This window comes from Trematomus bernacchii, unplaced genomic scaffold (genome assembly GCF_902827165.1).
Source record: "Trematomus bernacchii unplaced genomic scaffold, fTreBer1.1, whole genome shotgun sequence".
NCBI lineage: Eukaryota > Metazoa > Chordata > Actinopteri > Perciformes > Nototheniidae > Trematomus > Trematomus bernacchii.
The window spans coordinates 547425-565409 of NW_022987707.1; the positions used below are offsets into that span (position 1 = coordinate 547425).

The following is a 17985-nucleotide window of genomic DNA, read 5'->3' on the forward strand; positions in this document are numbered from 1 at the left end:
TTCATTTCTCACACTTTATTATTTGTACGGAAGAGGATGAGGACCACGTGTGGAGATTGGATCAAAAGTTGAGGGGAAAAAAATCCTGAAGAGTCGGAAAAAAACGTCCGACTTTATTCAAACGTACGACTTAAATCACAGGAAATAAATCACTTTGGGTCAAATTTTATAAGTGAAAACGTCATTATTTTTCCAGAACTAAAGAAAATACACTTTGGGTGTCAAGTCTTAATTCTGACTTGTTTCTGTGTCAGAAGTTTCTGAAAAAGTAAAACAGAAGTCAGTAAAAGTTTTTTAAAAGTCTGAAAAATAGTTGAGAGGAGACAAGAGGATATTATAGGAGACAAGGGGAGATGGGGGAGTTGAGAGGAAACAAGGGGATATTATAGGAGACAAGGGGAGATGGGGGAGTTGAGAGGAAACAAGGGGATATTATAGGAGACAAGGGGAGATGGGGGAGTTGAGAGGAAACAAGGGATATTATAGGAGACAAGGGGAGATGGGGGAGTTGAGAGGAAACAAGGGGATATTATAGGAGAAAAGGGGAGATGGGGGAGTTGAGAGGAAACAAGGGGAGATGGGGGAGTTGAGAGGAAACTAGGGGAGATGGGGGAGTTGAGAGGAAACAAGGGGAGATGGGGGAGTTGAGAGGAAACAAGGGGAGATGGGGGAGTTGAGAGGAAACAAGGGGAGATGGGGGAGTTGAGAGGAAACAAGGGGAGATGGGGGAGTTGAGAGGAAACAAGGAGAGATTATAGGAGACAAGGTCCAGAAAAGCAAATCATAATTCTGACTTTTCCCCCCCGAAAACCTCCCGATGAAGAATCTTTCCACGTGACCCTAAACTCTTCCGTATCTTCTCCATCATCCATTGACGTTATTTAAAATCTGAAGGTGAAGGTGTGACTGCCAGGTTTGTCGAGCAACAAGAAGTGCACAAATTCTGCTTTTAATGGAAATATCTGGACGCCGACAGAAAACAAAGATGTAGTAGTCGGCCGCGACAGGAAGTGATGTCATGAGATAATCAGGCTGTGTTTCTGGAGTCTCTGAAGTTTTAAAATCAAACGCCGGGTCTCTTTGTCGCCATGCATCCGTCCGTCTGCAGCTCATTGAGTCCTGCTGTGAACACGTGGAAGACCCCAGAGCGCAATGACACACCTGTGGAGTAAGGGTCTGAAACACATAGAAGCTGCCGGATGCTAACCTGCAGATGTTGGGGAATTAGCACAATTAGCATAAGCTGTGTTCATTGGCATACGCTTAGTAGTTGGAAGATTTGGACAATTTGAGTGTTTTTGGGGTCGATTTCTAACCAGAAAGTAGTTATATTTGAACTCTGTTGGCTGATATTGATTATTTTTTTGAAGTGTAAGGGGACTCTGGATCATTGGGATTGGACAGATTGCTTATTTATTTGAAAAAAAACTGTCCACAGTCGAGGTAACAATGATTATGTTGTGCTCTCTGTATCCAATGGTTGCTAACTCAGTCCACAGAGAGGACAGATGTGGACACTTTCTGATCCTGAACATCCTCAATAACTGACTTTGAGGCTGATTTTGAAGATATTAGAAGACTCTGGATCCTTTGAATTGGACAGATTGGTTATATATTTGAATAAAATGCTAAATCAGTCCAGAGAGAGAGAACAAATAAAGCCACTTTCTGGTATTGATCCTAATAATCGTCAATAACCCCCAAAAACACTCCAAACAATCAGCTACTATTAGAATATGCTAATAATGCTACCGAACACAACTTGAGGTCATTGTGCAAACTGCCCAACATGTGCAGCTCAGCATCCGGCAGGTCCTCTGTCCTGGAGACCCCTACTCTACATCTCATTAAACTTTGGGGGGTTCCTCTCCGGCCCACAGCCTTCACGTTGTGTCTCTCAGTCCTCCAGATTCAGTTCGTTCAGTTCTTCGTCCAGTTCCTCCAGATCTTCTCCTGTGAACAAGTTCTCGTCCACCGGTACTTCCTCCACTTCCTCTTCCTCCTCTTCCTCCTCCTCCTCTTCCTCCGACAGACCGTTAGCGTCTTCCCCGCCGCAGGCTCCGTTCAGCAGCTCCTCTGTGGAGAGAGCATGTGAAGAGTCAGAAACACAGTCTCCTATAATCTCCCCTTGTCTCCTTGTTTCCTCTCAACTCTCCTTGTCTCCTTGATTCCTCTCAACTCCCCCATCTCTCCTTGTTTCCTTTCAACTCCCCTTGTCTCAACTCCCCATGTCTCCTCTCAACTCTCCTTGTCTCCTCTCAAATCCCCTTGTCTCCTCTCAACTCCCCTTGTCTCCTCTCAACTCCCCTTGTTTCCTCTCAACTCCCCCATCTCTCCTTGTCTCCTCTCAACTCCCCTTGTCTCCTCTCAACTCCCCTTGTCTCCTCTCATCTCTCCTTGTTTCCTCTCATCTCTCCTTGTTTCCTCTCAACTCCCCCATCTCTCCTTGTCTCCTCTCAACTCTGCTTGTTTCCTCTCAACTCCCCTTGTCTCCTCTCAACACCCCTTGTCTCCTCTCAACTCCCCCATCTCTCCTTGTTTCCTCTCAACTCCTCCATCTCTCCTTGTCTCGTCTCAACTCCCCCATCTCTCCTTGTTTCCTCTCAACTCCCCTTGTCTCCTCTCATCTCTCCTTGTTTCCTCTCAACTCCCCCATCTCTCCTTGTCTCCTGTCAACTCTGCTTGTTTCCTCTCAACTCCCCTTGTCTCCTCTCAACACCCCTTGTCTCCTCTCAACTCCCCCATCTCTCCTTGATTCCTCTGAACTCCCCCATCTTTCCTTGTCTCCTCTGAACTCCCCCATCTCTCCTTGATTCCTCTCAACTCCCCCATCTCTCCTTGTCTCCTCTCAACTCCCCCATCTCTCCTTGTCTCGTCTCAACTCCCCCATCTCTCCTTGTTTCCTCTCAACTCCCCCATCTCTCCTTGATTCCTCTCAACTCCCCCATCTCTCCTTGTCTCCTCTCAACTCCCCCATCTCTCCTTGTCTCCTCTCAACTCCCCCATCTCTCCTTGATTCCTCTCAACTCCCCCATCTCTCCTTGTCTCGTCTCAACTCCCCCATCTCTCCTTGTCTCCTCTCAACTCCCCCATCTCTCCTTGATTCCTCTCAACTCCCCCATCTCTCCTTGTCTCCTCTCAACTCCCCCATCTCTCCTTGTCTCGTCTCAACTCCCCCATCTCTCCTTGTTTCCTCTCAACTCCCCCATCTCTCCTTGATTCCTCTCAACTCCCCCATCTCTCCTTGTCTCCTCTCAACTCCCCCATCTCTCCTTGTCTCCTCTCAACTCCCCCATCTCTCCTTGATTCCTCTCAACTCCCCCATCTCTCCTTGTCTCGTCTCAACTCCCCCATCTCTCCTTGTCTCCTCTCAACTCCCCCATCTCTCCTTGTCTCGTCTCAACTCCCCCATCTCTCCTTGATTCCTCTCAACTCCCCCATCTCTCCTTGTCTCGTCTCAACTCCCCCATCTCTCCTTGTCTCCTCTCAACTCCCCCATCTCTCCTTGTCTCGTCTCAACTCCCCCATCTCTCCTTGATTCCTCTCAACTCGACCATCTCTCCATGTCTCCTCTCAACTCCCCCATCTCTCCTTGTCTCCCCCCAACTCCCCCATCTCTCCTTGTCTCCTCTCAACTCCCCCATCTCTCCTTGTCTCCTCTCAACTCTCCTCTCCCCCATCTTCACTTTTAGTCAAATGTGAAAAATCTGAAAAGTCCATAAAAAGTCCCCAAAAAGTCATAATTCTGACTTTTATTCCAGAACAAACAAAACAACCCGACTTTAGGTCAGATTACCCAACTTCACACGTCACCCTAAACTCTTCCGTTTCTTCCCAAACATCCAATGACGTTATTTAAAAACTTATCCTCCAGGTTTAGTGCTTTCTCTTTAACCCATCACTGAGAAACCCCTCGACCCGTTCTCTACTGATGAAAGAAACCTGATTATTGTCACGCTAAATGAACGTCTGCCAGTTTACACAGCAGCTCATTAAGCACATGTTTAACCTGTTTCACCTCGGAGAGACGGTCTTTTTTTATTCTGACAAAAGAAATCGAAAAAGTCAGAACTAAACGTCTCCGGTCACATTCACAGCAGCCTTGTATCGTGCGGTTGAATCGAACCCTGGTGCGTTTACCCGCTTGGTTCGTTTGGGTCGGTGTGAACGCAGACCTCTGAAGTGAACTAAACAACCGGACTCTGGTCCCTCAAAGAGGTGGTCTCGGACCGCTTGCTAGTGAACTCTGGAGCGGTTCATCGCTGGTGTGAACGCAGTCCGCACCAAAACATCAGAAGCGTGGTATTTACGAGTCACAAGAACGCAGATATCTTCAGAATCTTTAGCGAAAGAGTGAAGCAGAGTGAAGAGTTGATTAGTGTCGTGGAAAGTAAAAATGCTCCGTCAACTAAATAAAAGTAAGAGCCACGGTGAAACCCCCTCCTTACTGCAGAACATCTCTCATTATATGTTATAATGTTTTTTAACGGACGTTGTCTGATTATATAATGTTAAACCCTGCTTAACAAGTTAATCCCAGAAGAAAATCACTTTTGGTCAAATTTAAAATAGCCGCGTTCACACCAAGTACTTTGCTGTACTTAGTGCCGGCACTTATGACCCCAGGGCACTTAGTACAGATCACGTTCACACCAGAATAAGTTCCCCGAGGGAAGATTACGCAAATGAGCCGCTGACGTCACTTCTTCTTCTTCTGCTTTGGGTTTACTGGCAGGCCACAAACCACTTCACGGCGTATACTGCCACCCGGAGTCCCCGGCCGGAAGTCCCCGGAGTTGGGGAAGGCTTCAGTAGAAGCTGCTGGGACTCCCAGCAGCTTCTACTGAAGCCTTCAGAGGAAATCGCCAGAACGCCGACACCTCCTCATCTCCACCGCTCCCATGTTTTATTTTGTGTTGCCATAAGTTAGTCTCTCTGCGTTTGTGCGCTGGGCAAATGCTAATGCTAATAATGCTAATGCGAGGATAATAAAATGGCGGCTCTACAAAACATTTCAGAGTTGTACGGGGCGTGGTTTGCAATCCGCCCAGCCAATCAGAACTGGGGCACTTTTTTCCCCCAGGAGAGTACCATCTCTCAGCAGGCACTAAACATGGGGGTAAAAGTTCCCGAGATGAAGTGCTCTTTTTGGTGTGAACGCGACATAAGGGGTACTAACGGAACTAAACGCGAAAAGTACGGTGAAAAGTACTCCGGTGTGAACGCGCCTAATGTGAAAAGTCATAATTTGGACTTTTCAGACTTGTTTCCCAGTCAGAAAAAGTCACAATTCTGACTTTAATTCCAGAACTACTAAAGAAAACACACTTTGGGTGTCAAGACTTTTAGAAAAATCCCCCAAAAAGTACAACAAAATATAATTCTGACTTTTTCGCCCAGAATTACAAAAAAGAAAATGCTGGTTTTCTTGTTGGTTTGAATCCCTTAAATCTGTGTGTTCCTCACCGGAGTCTGGGTCTGTGGGCCGGGCCTTGCTCCTGGAGGAGAAGCGGTCCGTGGAGGCGACGGTGATTCCCACGGTGTGGTCGACTTCTTGTGGAACAAAGCGGGAAAGATCGATGTCCTGGACGTCTACAAAGTCATCCTGAAATAAAACAATTTAGACACGAGTTTAACACACGAGAAAACAGTCACAATCTGAAAGACCCCATTAATGTGGATTTAGGGGATGAATACACACCACGTCTTGTTTCCTATTAGTTTAACCTGTTAAGCACCAAGCCTGTTTTTCATGTTTCAGGCTCGAAAATGACATGCCCAAAACAAATGACTACAACCTAACTTCTAAAAGGGTTATATGAATAATTTCTTTTTATCAAAGCAAGGTTACATCTGTGAGTTGGATGTAGAAGCGTCAGAATCAATATAAATGTTTTTTATTTTAAAGAAAATTCAGATTTTACATAGTAAAAAACTGTAAATTATAGTGTCCGTCCAAAAGTTATTTTTTACAGATAGTGAAAACTACCCTTGGATGATGGGTTAGTAGACTAAAAGCTTTAGGAATCCAAAGTACAACATATAATAAGTACCCTGTATCAAGATTGATGCAAAACAAGTGACATTTGACCTTTTTAGAGAGGTTTAGCCAAAACCACCCCACCTCTGAGGTGATTTGGGTGAAAATGTTTTTTTTCTATATCTCTGGCCCCCCTTGGTCGATTTGGATGGTTGACACCTCTTTCTAACCATTAGAGCCAATAGAATCGAAGGGGGAGGCCCACACACACACACATTGTGAAGAGAAGAGGTGGGGGCTTCGCGCATGTAAATATGCAGCAGAGTGAACCTATCTCTAGCTCTGGCATTTGGAAACTAAAAAGCAGTTTTATTGCTTATGGATTATCAGAAATCATTTCAAAGAGGACACAGACACATTGGATGAACCTATGGATTAACTTCAGCATCGTTTTTTTATCGTTTTAATGCCATTGAAGACCAGTTTTGACCAAGGTAAACCATGTTAGCGTTTGTAGCTACCTAGCTCCACATGTTATGATGATAGCATTGTGTTTTTTTTTTGGATTTAAAAAAAAAAAAGATCAGTTAGCTGAGTTTCTTCCCGTTACATGGATATAAAACATTCATAGTTTATTAAATATTAAGATCCCTTAGACGTTGTTTCCTGCAAATGACGCGTTTATCCGCCCGGTACCGGGGGGGCCGTGCGGAACAGGTTAAGGCTTGTATAATCTGCAGATCTGATCGCCGTCTGCTCTCTTTGAAAAGAATAAAGCAAACACTGAAACTCTCAGCTGTATAAAAGAAGAGTATTATAACTGAAGTACTTCAGTAAAAGTACTTCAGTTAAAGTACTTCAGTAAAAGTACTTCAGTTAAAGTACTTCAGTTAAACTTTGAGGCACTTGTTCTTTCCTGAAGTCTTCTCACATGCTTCGGTCACTCCCTTTATCATTGTTGTTTTTATTGTGCATTTTGTGTCTGAAACGACTCCATAAATAAAGTTTGATTGAACAAAGTGTGTGAGTAACTGTACCTCCTCCATGTCGTTCTCATCTTCATCATCGTCTTCATTGATGTATCGAGTGTCGTCGGCTTCATCGTCGTCTTCGTCCACCAAATCTGGACGAAACTCAAACACCTCGCGTCCGCTCACCTTCAGAGAACGGGAGTTTCATTTCATTACATTTTCACAACAAGAAGCTTTTGTTCCACTAATCCCAAGTTTCCTCTCAACTCCCCATCTCCCCTTGTCTCCTATAATCTCCCCTTGTCTCCTATAATCTCCCCTTGTCTCCTATAATCTCCCTGTGTCTCCTCTCAACTCCCCCATCTCCCCTTGTCTCCTATAATCTCCCTGTGTCTCCTTGTTTCCTCTCCCCATCTCCCCTTGTCTCCTATAATCTCCCCTTGTCTCCTATAATCTCCCTGTGTCTCCTCTCAACTCCCCCATCTCCCCTTGTCTCCTATAATCTCCTCTTGTCTCCTATAATCTCCCCTTGTCTCCTATAATCTCCCCTCGTCTCCTATAATCTCCCCTTGTCTCCTATAATCTCCCTGTGTCTCCTCTCAACTCCCCCATCTCCCCTTGTCTCCTATAATCTCCTCTTGTCTCCTCTCAACTCCCCCATCTCCCCTGGTCTCCTATAATCTCCCTGTGTCTCCTTGTTTCCTCTCAACTCCCCTTGTCTCCTATAATCTCCCTGTGTCTCCTTGTTTCCTCTCAACTCCCCTTGTCTCCTATAATCTCCCTGTGTCTCCTTGTTTCCTCTCAACTCCCCTTGTCTCCTATAATCTCCCTGTGTCTCCTTGTTTCCTCTCAACTCCCCTTGTCTCCTATAATCTCCCTGTGTCTCCTTGTTTCCTCTCAACTCCTCTTGTCTCCTATAATCTCCCTGTGTCTCCTTGTTTCCTCTCAACTCCCCTTGTCTCCTATAATCTCCCTGTGTCTCCTCTCAACTCCCCTTGTCTCCTATAATCTCCCTGTGTCTCCTTGTTTCCTCTCAACTCCTCTTGTCTCCTATAATCTCCCTGTGTCTCCTTGTTTCCTCTCAACTCCCCTTGTCTCCAATAATCTCCCTATGTCTCCTCTCAACTCCCATAATATTGTTTCCTTGTTTCCTCTCAACTCCCCTTGTCTCCTATAATCTCCCTATGTCTCCTCTCAACTCCCATAATATTGTTTCCTTGTTTCCTCTCAACTCCCCCATCTCCTATACTCTCCCCTTGTCTCCTTGTTTCCCCACTTATAGCAAACAGAACACATTCTCAAAAAATTAAATAAATAATAATAATATAATAAATGTCAAAGTCAGCCTCTAGCTCCTAACCCAACAGAAGGGATACACAGGTGTGCACACTGAAGACACAGGTGTGCACACTGAAGACACAGGTGTGCACACTGAAGACACAGGTGTGCACACTGAAGACACAGGTGTGCACACTGAAGACACAGGTGTGCACACTGAACACAGGTGTGCACACTGAAGACACAGGTGTTTGATTTAGTTCCGCTCCACTGAGGTATTATGGGATGTGAAGCGCCATAAAACAAGATGTCCGACTCACCGTTAGCGATTTCCCCGCCTTGAAGTCGGCCTTCTTCTTCTCCATCTGCTCCCTCGCTTTCTCAATCTGTTCGAGGAGAAGATGGGATTTAAAACACATCGTTAATGTTTAAACATTTAAGTTATTTTAACCTAAATAAACGACTCTTAAAACCTGTATCATCTCAGGATCACATGACCTTTCATTCATTATTCACTTTAACACATTTCCTTTATTCATTTTGTTTATTTCGTTCTACTGGTTTAATTCATATACCTTTTTAATAATAATCTTGTTTAACATTGTGTATTTTAAATTGTGCAAAAACAAATATATATTAAGACTTGTTTTCAGTTTTTATCCCGACATAAAAAGTGCATTCTCTGCTCTGTGTGTTTTGTTTTAATAGTTTGTTAGGTTGCATTGTCCCTTTCTAATGAACACACATCAGATATAGCATGAGATCTCGAGAACATGACGCCCGTATACAAGATGGACGTCAACAACACGGCTCTCATTTCTTCTTCTGTGGTCAGAACTTTGTAACTAACTGATGTTTCTTTAAAATATATAAAACATGTTCCCACCTTCTCCTGCCTTTTCCTCTTCTTCCAGGCCAGGAAAGTCTCCAGAGTGATCCGAGTCACGTTAGCTCCCAACGCCGCTCTCTGTGGAGAGACGAGAGTTCAATCAGACACATGGAGAACAGCAGTTGGGCTATAAAGGAACTACAGCACGGTCACATTACTTCACGTCACCACCGCTAAGCTAAAGGAGGCTAATGTTGGGCTATAAAGGAACTACAGCACGGTCACATGACTTCACGTCACCACCGCTAAGCTAAAGGAGGCTAATGTTAGGCTATAAAGGAACTACAGCACGGTCACATGACTTCACGTCACCACCACTAAGCTAAAGGTGGCTAATGTTGGGCTATAAAGGAACTACAGCACGGTCACATGACTTCACGTCTCCACCGCTAAGCTAAAGGTGGCTAATGTTGGGCTATAAAGGAACTACAGCACGGTCACATGACTTCACCTCACCACCGCTAAGCTAAAGGTGGCTAATGTTGGGCTATAAAGGAACTACAGCACGGTCACATGACTTCACCACCGCTAAGCTAAAGGTGGCTAATGTTGGGCTATAAAAGAACTACAGCACGGTCACATGACTTCACGTCACCACCGCTAAGCTAAAGGTGGCTAATGTTGGGCTATAAAAGAACTACAGCACGGTCACATGACTTCACGTCACCACCGCTAAGCTAAAGGTGGCTAATGTTGGGCTATAAAAGGAACTACAGCACGGTCACATGACTTCACGTCACCACTGCTAAGCTAAAGGTGACTAATGTTGGGTCTGATGACGTTTAGTCGTCTCATTTAGACACTTATTACTATATTTCTATATTTCCTCCTCACCTCGTTCTCGATCAGCTCCTCCAGTGAGATCTTCTCTTCCTCCTTCTCGTCCTTCTTCTTGTCTTTCTTCAGGACGAAGCCTGGTGGCAGAGCGTGGCGGTACATGCAGACTTCTCCGCCTGACGGACACGCCCAGAACCAGCCGTACTTGTTGCCCTCGATGGCGTCCAGGAAGTGCTTACACACCTGCACACACACAGAGACACACACACACACACACACACACACACACACACAGAGACACACACACACACACAGAGACACACACACACACACACACACACAGAGACACACACACACACACACACACACAGAGACACACACAGTTAATGGAAGTTGTATCAACATGGCAATAGAGCTCGTGCAATATTTCAGTGGCACAAAGCCTTTTTGTCTCTTAGTCATCTGTACATTTTCTAATTGATCATTTGATAAGAGTGCAGTTTCCCATCATGCACCTGCCTCCTGATCTTCTCCTTTATTAATAAGACTTACGATATTTGTTTTGACTTTCTTCTTCTCTGACTCTCCGTGCTTATGGGCCACCACCTCCTCCAGCTTCTTCTCGTCCCAGCCGTCCATAGTGTCTACAAATAACAACATTCATTTAACACATAATTAAGCTTTTTATAAACAACTAAACCCCTGAAAGTACAATCAAAGTCTCTGTAAAAGCGAAAATAAACTCCGAACAGTCCTGGATGATTCTCAGGTGATATTATCTCTACCGTGTTTCTTATATTTTACAAAAGATAAATGTGTTTACCTTTAACCTGTTAAGCCCTGAGCCTGTCTTTCAGGTCTCAGACTCGAAAATGACATTCCCAGAACAAATGACTATATCTTCGCTTCTAAAAGGGTTAAATTAATAATCTTTTTTCTCAAAGCAAGGTTACATCTGTGAGTTGGATGTAGAAAAGTCAGAATCAATATAGATGTTTTTATTTTTAAGTAAATTCAGATTGAATATAGTAAAAAAATGTAAATTATAGTGTCCGTCCAAAAAAAGACATTACTTATAGTGAAACCTACCCTTGAATGATCGGAGACTAAAAAGCTTTAGGAAACCAAACTATAACATATCAGAAGTACCCTGTTTCAAGATTGATGCAAAACAAGTGACATGTGACCTTTTTAGAGAGGTTTAGCAAAAATAAAAACACCTCTGGGGTCATTTGGGTGGTTTTGCCATTTCTCTGGAACCCATTGGTCGATTTGGATGATTGACACCTCTTTGTAACCGTCAGAGCCAATAGAATCGAGGGGAAGTTCCTAAAATCCATCTTAACATTACCATTGAGGAGTGAGAGTGATGCGCACGCAGTTTGCCCAAAACCGGAAGCTCCGTTACACTCTATATGAAAACTAGGCTTATTGCCAGAAATGTTATGATGGATTATCAGAAATCATTTCAAAGTGACACGGAGACATTGGATTAACCTTCAGCAGCGTTTAAATGTGTTTTAATTCCATTGAACACACATTTTGATCAGAAAACAGCAACGGTAAGAGTTATTTGCCGTTTGGCCCCGTAAAGCTACGTTGTGTGTCGTCTGGTTTCGCCTTCACTGCCCTGAGCTCTGGTCGCACAGTGATGATACTTATACCAGTGGAATCTCAGCTTTAATCTGTTTGTGACGATAGCATGAAGTATAACATATTTCTACCGTGAGTTCTGTGCTAAGTGCGTTAGCCAGAGTTCCCGTTAGCTGGTAATTACCGGACTTTGACCGGTAAAATATGCTGAAGACCGGCAAATCTAAATCTCTCCGGTCAAAATAATTTCCCTTTAGCACAATGATACTGACGGGATGTCAGGAGAGGGAGAGAGAGCGCTCCGTTTATTATTCCCGTGTTATAAATTACTGTACACTTTTGAATAATGTAGTTAATCTACTAGAATTAGTTTGTTTAATATCGAATCATATCAATTTGTTTTAAAGCTCAATAAATAAGAAGACCTTTGACCGGCACTTTTCTCATTTTGTCCGGAAGATTTAAACTTTAACGGACATGTTGACCGGCAAAAAAATATTCTAACGGGAACTCTGGCGTTAGCACCCTTTCGCTTAGTGCTGATTCAGAGACTTGGTGTTACCCTTGTGTTTCGTTTTGCTAAGAATTGTTAATATTGTCTGATAGCTGAGTTTCTTCCCGTTAAGTGGGGATGACACATTCATAGTTTGTTAAATGTTAAGAAGCCCTGAGACACAGTTTCGTGAATATTGTTGTGATCGCAGGCATAGTATAGTATATAGCAAGTATATCATAAAGTATTCCCCGACCTTTCTCCAGCTCGTCGTCCCTCTTGTCGACGTACAGACTCCTCTTCTCACACTTCCTCTCCATGGTGAGGTCGTGGCTGAACTTGCACTTGTCTCCTTTGGTGCACTGGCCCTGTTTGAAGAACGCACAGAGCACCGATTTGGGGTCCACGCCTGGAGGAAAACACACAGGATTCGAGGGTTAATAAATATCTACGATCCCATACGATAATAGTTTAATGGTCGGATCAAGTCTACCTGCGGCGACTTTCTGAGCAGCGATGACGGGTTTGAAGAGGTCGTTGAGTTCGTCCAACTCCTTCTTCTTATCCCCCTTCTTGCCATCCGCCTGACGCACACACACACACACACATTAGAGAGAGTACATACACTTCAGATGATCAATGCAATATAATCAGTTCTGTTCAGAGCTGCAACTAACGATTATTTATTATTATCCTATTTGATAAATCTTCTAAATAGTTTCTAGAGTTTGAAGTGAAAATTATGAAAAATGTCCGAGGTGAAGTTGCTTTATCCGTCTAACACTCAAAGATACATTTATGTAGTTACCATTTATTATATTGCAATATATCGCGATTTTTAAACCTGTAATTTAAGGCAAACTGTCTCAGAGTATAACGAGTAAATAATGTTTACTCATGCATCACAACAAGGAGATCTGGAGGAAAACAGATCTCCATTCATTGGAGAATGAATGCTGTGGTTTTAAGAATGTATTCAGTATAACAAAACATAATATTGTGATATTTGACAATTTCATACACCCATACCTGGGATATGAAACGGAGAAAAGCAGAAGATGTACACATTTGAGAGGCTGCATTTTCCACTATTTAAAAGTGACTAAATGATTAGAGAAAAGAGTTGTTATCGGCTGCGATGTCTCATTGTTCTTCCGTCTCTTACAAGGTTATTATCACAGCTGAGGATTTAGGAGGATTTGGTAGAAGAGGAATGAGGTAGAGAGAAACCTCTGTGGACATTTAAATAAAACACAGACAGAGTGGTGCAGGAATGAGTCCTAAAACCCGGAAGTGAGTCAGCATTTTACACTGCTCCCTGGTCTCAGAGCCAATGGGATCTCTCCATAGGATTTAGGAAAATATCTGTAAGTAAGGTCTGAGGTTGAGACTCATTGAAGAGACGGATCACGTTTTGTTCTAGGACATTAAATCCATCAGCAGTGACCCCACTGGTGATTTCTGAAAAGTTGACGTGTCTGAAAAACGATGGTTGTTACCAAGTGGCTGAATAGGACTACAGAAGTCGTGGAGGACGTTGTACGTCATTACGCCGAACACGTAAACACTCCTCTAAGTTAGTTTGCCCTGTTCTGCTTGAAAGCAAGTACCTGCCTCCTGCTAACTGTTCAAACAAACGCTTCAACTCGTACCATTTAGAATCTGTGTGTTTGAATATGGATCTGAAGTTGGCGTGACGTTGAAGTCGTGCAGCTGTACTCGCAGCTGATTATAGCATCACGTTAGCATTTAGCTTCTGGCCATTAAAAGTAGGGAAGACATGTGGAGATTATCCGGCTGAACAAAACGTGCATTTATCAAACAGGTTAGTTTTCCACAGATCTTATTTTTTACAATATTCCTAAATCTTATGGAGAAATGTGTTTGCTTTTAGTCGAGGGAACCAGCCGCTTCCTTCAGGGTCGAACTACACAAAGCAACATCCCTGCTCCGCTCTGTGGTTATTGAACAGAGATTTCCTGCTGACCTTTGGCCTCGGAGGTCCTCCCGATTTGACCTGGTGCTCCACATTCTTTATGAACTTCTGCTGCTTCCCCCCCTTCTTGTTCTTCAGGCCAAATGTCTTGTCCTGGAAACAGAAATGTGCAAAAAGAATACAGGACATTTAATCATATGCATTCTCAAATACATATATACTAAGGGGAGAAAGCGTCTGAACTTTACACCATTTGAGAATTGTTTTTATTACATTTATAACAAATGGGGACATTGCAGAAGTGGAAAGTGAAAAGACTAAACTACTTAGAGGAAATGTTGAATACGGTTCATCTATTTGGAGAACTGCAAGCTGTACTCTGCTCTGTTTGTGTGCTTTTATTGTATTTCGGTTGAATTTGTTAATTTGCAAATGTAATTGTATTCTTGGTCTGTACTTTAAACTGATTTCTAGTAACGGCATTACTTTTTTAAATGTCATTATTTTGTAATCTGCCATATGTCTAATGTTGTGTTTGTGTAATGTGATACATGTAAAAAAATCAATAAATACATGTTTTAAAAAAAAAAAGCATTCTCAAATAACAACTGCTCCTGTACTTTGTTGTCATTATTACAAACCCACACAATAAAGAGGGGCACATACGTTGCCTCAAACTAAACAGGAACCATCATGGTTTCTACTATTGGGCAGTTCTTCAAATGAAGGATGATGCACCCGCAACAAAGACTATAACCAGGGGTGCACACAACTTTCCCAGTGAGGTACTCAGATGAGTACCTGGAGTCAGTGTTTGGTACTCCAACTTCTGGCGATTGTCAACGGGGGGGGCGGGGTGGTAGTGGAGTGCAGAGCTTCATGTCTGCGGAGCGTGTGAACGTTGTGATCAGCTGTTTTAGCGCAGGGCTGCTGTACAGACCGACGTTAACAGCAGCCCTGTCTGTGCACAAGGAGACCGACTCTGTCGTCCGGTGATCTAACCGCCTTCTGGAAAAGCTTCACAAGTACGTCGGGACGCAAATGCGCTTTGTGACACAAGTGACGGTACGCATTTCAGATTGTTGCCGCGCATGCGTACCTGCGTACCAGTTATGTGCACCCCTGACTATAACACTCCTTATGTGCAATATATATATATATATATATATATAATTCCACCTGTTGTACTTTCACCTGGCTGCTGTATCTCTAAACTGTTATTGGTACTGGATGGGTTGTGTCATTTCTAGTTTTCTATCTTTCATATGTTGATGCTTCTTGAGATATATTAGAAAGATAGATAGAGATAGAGAGAGAGAGGGATGGATGGATAGATGGATGGATGGATAGATGGATAGAGAGGGAGGGAGAGAGATAGAGAGAGATGGATGGATAGAGAGAGAGATGGATAGATAGAGGGAGGGAGGGAGAGAGATATTTTGTTACAGAAGCAGTGTGTTCAGACATTAAAATACAAATACTTAAAAAGTGGAAAAGACAATTAATAAAGGAAAAGGAAAAATAGGATATTAAATATAAACAAAAGAAACACATTCTTGATCATTAAAAGCTATGTTTGTCTCGTTACCTGCTGTAACAACTATACATTACATCAAATAAAGGTATTCTGATTCAAAACACTTTACGGCATATCGTGCATAATTAACGTAAAGATACCCCTACAAATGTAAGTGCCATGATGTCCTTAAATGTTTTCCAAATACCCACAATTATATGTATATTTTACAATGATATATGACAACAACAACAATAGTTTATATTATGAATGTTTTTCTGTCAAAGGATTTTTTGGTTTTAGTTTTATTTCCATTGTTAGAAATAAACTTGCCTGGGAAATGTAGTTTAACATTGTGTGGCTCATGAGTATTCAATAGTTTCTGGACAACAATAGAGGTCTCATGGCACCGAACAAAGAGCTGAATCAGACTTCAGATCAACACACAATACTTCATTATAACACAATCTATACATTTCCATGATATGTAAAGAAAACCTAACTTTCCCCTTTAACATCTGGCCATAAATCACACTTAGCACCTGTGGTAAGATGTGGCAGGTGATACTGTGTACAGGAGACACTTCGCAGCTCTTATATCACACAGACATGGATATAAACACGGAATGAAGTCACTTTAAATGAAGCTATTGAGTCAGAATGTGCAGCATGAACCCAGCTGTCCGCTAACACGTTGCAGTGCAATCTGAGCTGCAAAAGGCGGCTAACGCTAAAAGCCGGTTATGAACACTTTGACTGGACGATATGACAATCATTTAAGACCTCAGCTGCTTTTACATCACAACATCCACACTGACAATCATCTCAAGTTCCAGAAGAATCTATGTAAGTTTAAAAAAATACAACTTTTCTCCAGTTTGAAGCTAAAATCTGGTCTTTTGAGGCCGACTGTAAGCAGGCCTGCGCCCTTTAAAGCCACATAATGAATAAAAAGCACAGAAATAATCGTAATAAACACTATTTACAGTTCATGTAAAGCCTCACGGGGATACCTGCTGATTTTGAGGACATAAATCATCTTTATTAGGACAGATTAGAACACTTACAACAGCTAAACCGTTAATTTATCAGCTATTTGAGTTAGCTCCAATTAGCATGTGAGCTAATATTAAAACACATGTAGTTAGCCTCGTAACAGCTAGCTAATAATAACTCTCTTAACATGTATTTAAAGTGATGAGGGTATTTGTTATAGGGTAACTTAATAATCATAACCACTACTGATGAGTTAACGTTGACAATAAGGTTCATTTATCGTTAACTTGTGTTAGCTCCTAGTTAGCACGACATGCTAACTCGTGTGTAATTTTTTTTACCTCAATAATCTTTTCCTTTTTCTTCTCCTGGGTCTTTTTATTCGCCGCAGGCTGGGCGGGTTTCTTGGGAGGCATGTTGGCTCGGGAGTAGCTGTGTGCGACACGCGATTAAAGCCGTAATATGTGTTTTATATTCGGTGTTTCGGGCAGTAGATGCTAAAACACCGCAAACAGCGACGGCGTCTCTCTAGGCCACATGTGAGGTTGTGTTGATGTGCTGTGACGTCATCACGCATCGCGAAAAGCATGTTGGGTAATGTAGTCTTCAATTCCATTGCAAGGCTTTATCGTCATTTGCACATTAGCTACAGTGTAGATATGGCAATGATACACTTAAGGCTCCTCCAACAGACCAACATATAGGACAAATAAAACAGATAAAATAGTGCAAGAGAATCTAATCTGAATCTGACACTTGAATTTAAATATACAAAATAACCTTAACATTTTTATATATGAGAATAAATGACAAACTTCAATGTCTTATATTTTAAAGTGGAGGGATATGCAATCATAATACCTCTTTATTAACACAGTAGAGGAGAAATGTACATTGTTAGGTGGGGGTACTATTTTATTATATATAAAACCGTAGAATATTTCTGGCAATAATTCAACCGTGTACCACCAGTTTTGCTATATATTTTGATCTGCATTCTTATTTACAACCTAGTAGTCCATTGTAAACCACTTAATCATTGATCTTATTATCATTATTACATCTTGCAAAACAAGTTATATACTGAAAAATAAAACACACACATTTTTTCCATATTTATTGGAGGTTTTTATCACATTTTGTTTGATTGCAGACTTTTGTAACATTTAAACCTCTCAACAGGTAAATGTGTAATGTTTAAATCTCACAAGGCACAACATATCATATGAAGTTCAGATACAATTAAAAGGGATATCCTGTATATCTTATATCTAGGATGTTGCATCTAAATGAATACATGTCTATTAATTTATGTTTGTATATATATGTTTGTTTATGTCCCACTATCATGTCATTGCAGTGTGAGCATTTGGCCGCTAGGTGTCCGTGTTGCAGTGTCTGATGGTTAAAGTGACACGTAGCAGATGAACTGACTCATTTAGTGGTGAAGTGCAGCTTTTATGAGCACAAGTGGAATCTAATGATATATCCTTAGAGAGTATTACACTGATGTCAGAAAAATAGGATATTTTAAATTGTATGCAATAATCCAAAAT

At 42.2% G+C, this 17985-nt stretch overlaps 1 protein-coding gene across 1 annotated transcript; it reads right to left on the reverse strand.

Annotated features, from left to right (window-relative positions):
* Window positions 1–930: 930 nt before the first annotated feature.
* zc3h15 (zinc finger CCCH-type containing 15) lies at window positions 931–16973 on the reverse strand. Its single transcript, XM_034140668.1, has 11 exons — window positions 16771–16973; window positions 13969–14070; window positions 12475–12565; window positions 12238–12390; window positions 10448–10539; window positions 9953–10138; window positions 9116–9196; window positions 8550–8615; window positions 7018–7137; window positions 5467–5605; window positions 931–2076 (listed from the first exon to the last, which is right to left on the reverse strand). The coding sequence occupies exons 1-11, from the start codon at window positions 16843–16845 to the stop codon at window positions 1898–1900; spliced, it is 1284 nt and encodes a 427-aa protein (XP_033996559.1). The 5' UTR covers window positions 16846–16973; the 3' UTR covers window positions 931–1897.
* Window positions 16974–17985: the final 1012 nt, after the last annotated feature.

Excerpts from the sequence above, each read along its gene's own strand:
- zc3h15 (XM_034140668.1), bottom strand. The coding sequence starts at position 16,845 with ATGCCTCCCAAGAAACCCGCCCAGCCTGCGGCGAATAAAAAGACCCAG. Across the intron at positions 14,071-16,770 it reads AAAAGGAAAAGATTATTGAG|GACAAGACATTTGGCCTGAA; the intron begins GTAAAAAAAATT and ends TTCTGTTTCCAG. Across the intron at positions 7,138-8,549 it reads AGGCGGGGAAATCGCTAACG|GTGAGCGGACGCGAGGTGTT; the intron begins GTGAGTCGGACA and ends CGTTCTCTGAAG.